Source organism: Dryas octopetala, chromosome 9 (assembly GCF_963921425.1).
Source record: "Dryas octopetala chromosome 9, drDryOcto1.1, whole genome shotgun sequence".
Lineage (NCBI taxonomy): Eukaryota > Viridiplantae > Streptophyta > Magnoliopsida > Rosales > Rosaceae > Dryas > Dryas octopetala.
Window position 1 is genome coordinate 11060800 of NC_141374.1, and position 2171 is coordinate 11062970.

At 33.1% G+C, this 2171-nt stretch overlaps 1 protein-coding gene across 1 annotated transcript; it reads right to left on the reverse strand.

Annotated features, from left to right (window-relative positions):
• Window positions 1-443: 443 nt before the first annotated feature.
• Window positions 444-1522, reverse strand: LOC147274006 (LURP-one-like protein (DUF567)). Its single transcript, XM_086227850.1, has 3 exons — window positions 1274-1522; window positions 823-1053; window positions 444-578 (listed from the first exon to the last, which is right to left on the reverse strand). The coding sequence occupies exons 1-3, from the start codon at window positions 1520-1522 to the stop codon at window positions 444-446; spliced, it is 615 nt and encodes a 204-aa protein (XP_086083976.1).
• Between the last annotated feature and the right edge of the window lie 649 nt (window positions 1523-2171).

Here is a 2171-nt window from a genome sequence, read left to right on the forward strand (position 1 = left end):
CCATATGCATTATACTTTTTCTAGTTCTATTCTTCTTCTGTCTTTTTTCTCATATCAGTTTCTTTTAAATTCTATTATTTGTATTTCAAATTTAGGGTTTAGATTAGTTTTTCAACCCATGCCATCCCACATGTAAATCATGTGTCCATCACTGGCCGGTTACAAAATCCTTTTAATTCACTACCCTAGCCTTGTTATGTTCTTGTCAAGAACTACATGTCCATCTCTAGCTCCAACATTATCTCACCAATAGTTATTCTGCTAGCTGAAACTAAATCTAATATGTAATACCAGTGTCAAAACTTTTATTAATTAATTACAAGGGCATTTAAAGGGGTAAAAAACATAACATAATTCATTCAGAAGCCACTCCTTAATTTACATGCTTAATTTGGAGATCGATAGCTAGCCATTGCTCTCAGCCAGGGAGTACTATATATTTTTTACATTTTGCGACAAAGTAATCCATACACAGTTACTATAGCCATTATAAGGGAATGATCCATATCAGCCTCCACCTCCAAAGTTAATACATCATTCCCCAAAACTACCCCAGAAGATGATTGCTTCTGCTTTGCCTGCACAAACCCAAAACCAAAATCATTAATTAAAAACGAATTTAATTACTACCAAATTATTTTCACCAAATAATCGGATCATCTGTATTTTTTACTTAATTAAATCATATACTAACATGTGTACTTACAAACCATTTAGTGTTCAAATTAATTTGGTGACTAGCATTATTAGTACTTAATTAATTAATCAAACACATGGTTGATCCTTATTAATAAGCAAATTAAGAGAGTAATCAAGGCTTACCTCTGCAATAACATCTCCTCCAATGTCTACTATTCTAAATCCTCCAGTACTCTTTCCTGCAGCCAACCTCACTATCCAATACTTGTCACACTCATCTACTGTAATTTGACAAGCCAAGCTTCCCATAAGCATTCTGCTATATCTTCTAACTTGAAACCATGGCTTCTCCTTGTTTACAATAGAAGAGCCACTCCATTTATACCCATCCCATCGTTCAAAAGCTTGTAATTTCTGCGCATCAAAGCAATACCATAAACTCAAATTCATGTTTGGAATTGAAATTAAGACCTCGTTTGGTATCCTACTCAAAATTAGTTCTCAAAAATTTTCTTTCTTATTTCAACCATAAATATATGTTAGACTATAACAAAAAAATATTTCTAAAAAGAATATATACCAAACAACACCGGTACTCATATTAATTTAGTTTGTGTCATATATATGAGATTACCTTTTTGCGGATGGTATAAAGAAGTTTGCCTTGGAGATCCATGAGATGGACTTCATTGCTACACTTTTTGTTGTAGTTGTCCACTCGATAAACAATCTCACCATTGGAATTGTAGACAGTGCAACCATTTGTGTGACAAACAAGTGATTTCATCCAAATGGTGTATGTTTCTCTCTTTGGAGAACTAGTAGTCATGTAGGGATCAGAGATAGAGAGAACTTGGGGAGCTTGAGGATGCACCTTACCCATGTATAATAGATGAGGAAAGAATATTGGAATATTTTCAGTGGTAGCTTAGCTAGAGCTGTCTAAATGAGCATATATATATATATTTATGTTCCAAAACATGGTGGCCAGTTCACCCTTGTAAACTAATGCTAGCTATGTGATATATTGTTGTTAGAATATAAAATTGGCCCCCATCTTAACATTTCAAACTTTTTTTTTTGTCTCAATAGTTTAAGCTTTTGAGAGTGATAAGCTAACAAACTTTAGGGAAGTGCTAGAGTGCCCTAATCGTGCCCCAATTACAAGTCATCGCCACATAAGTTTCTATAAAGACTCTTTTAACCTCTTTTAAATTTTTTAAAACCTAAATAGAATTGGATATTCTATCTTCGATCTACTTCTAACCTCAGTTGTCCAACTTCATTAAACTAGATCCAATTAATGGCCATAAATAAACTTAAAAAAAAAAAAACTTTTTTAATACTTCATCTTCTTCAGACGGAGGCTTATGGCTTATGGCTCATGGCTACATCAATCATAAGTTACAATTATCAATGTTTTGCAGTATAGCTGAAAAGTATCACTTTTTGTACAAGTGATCGATTCATCTGCTTCTTCCTTCTAATAGAAAAACAATTAATGAAGTATAGCTGAAAATCATGAGATACTG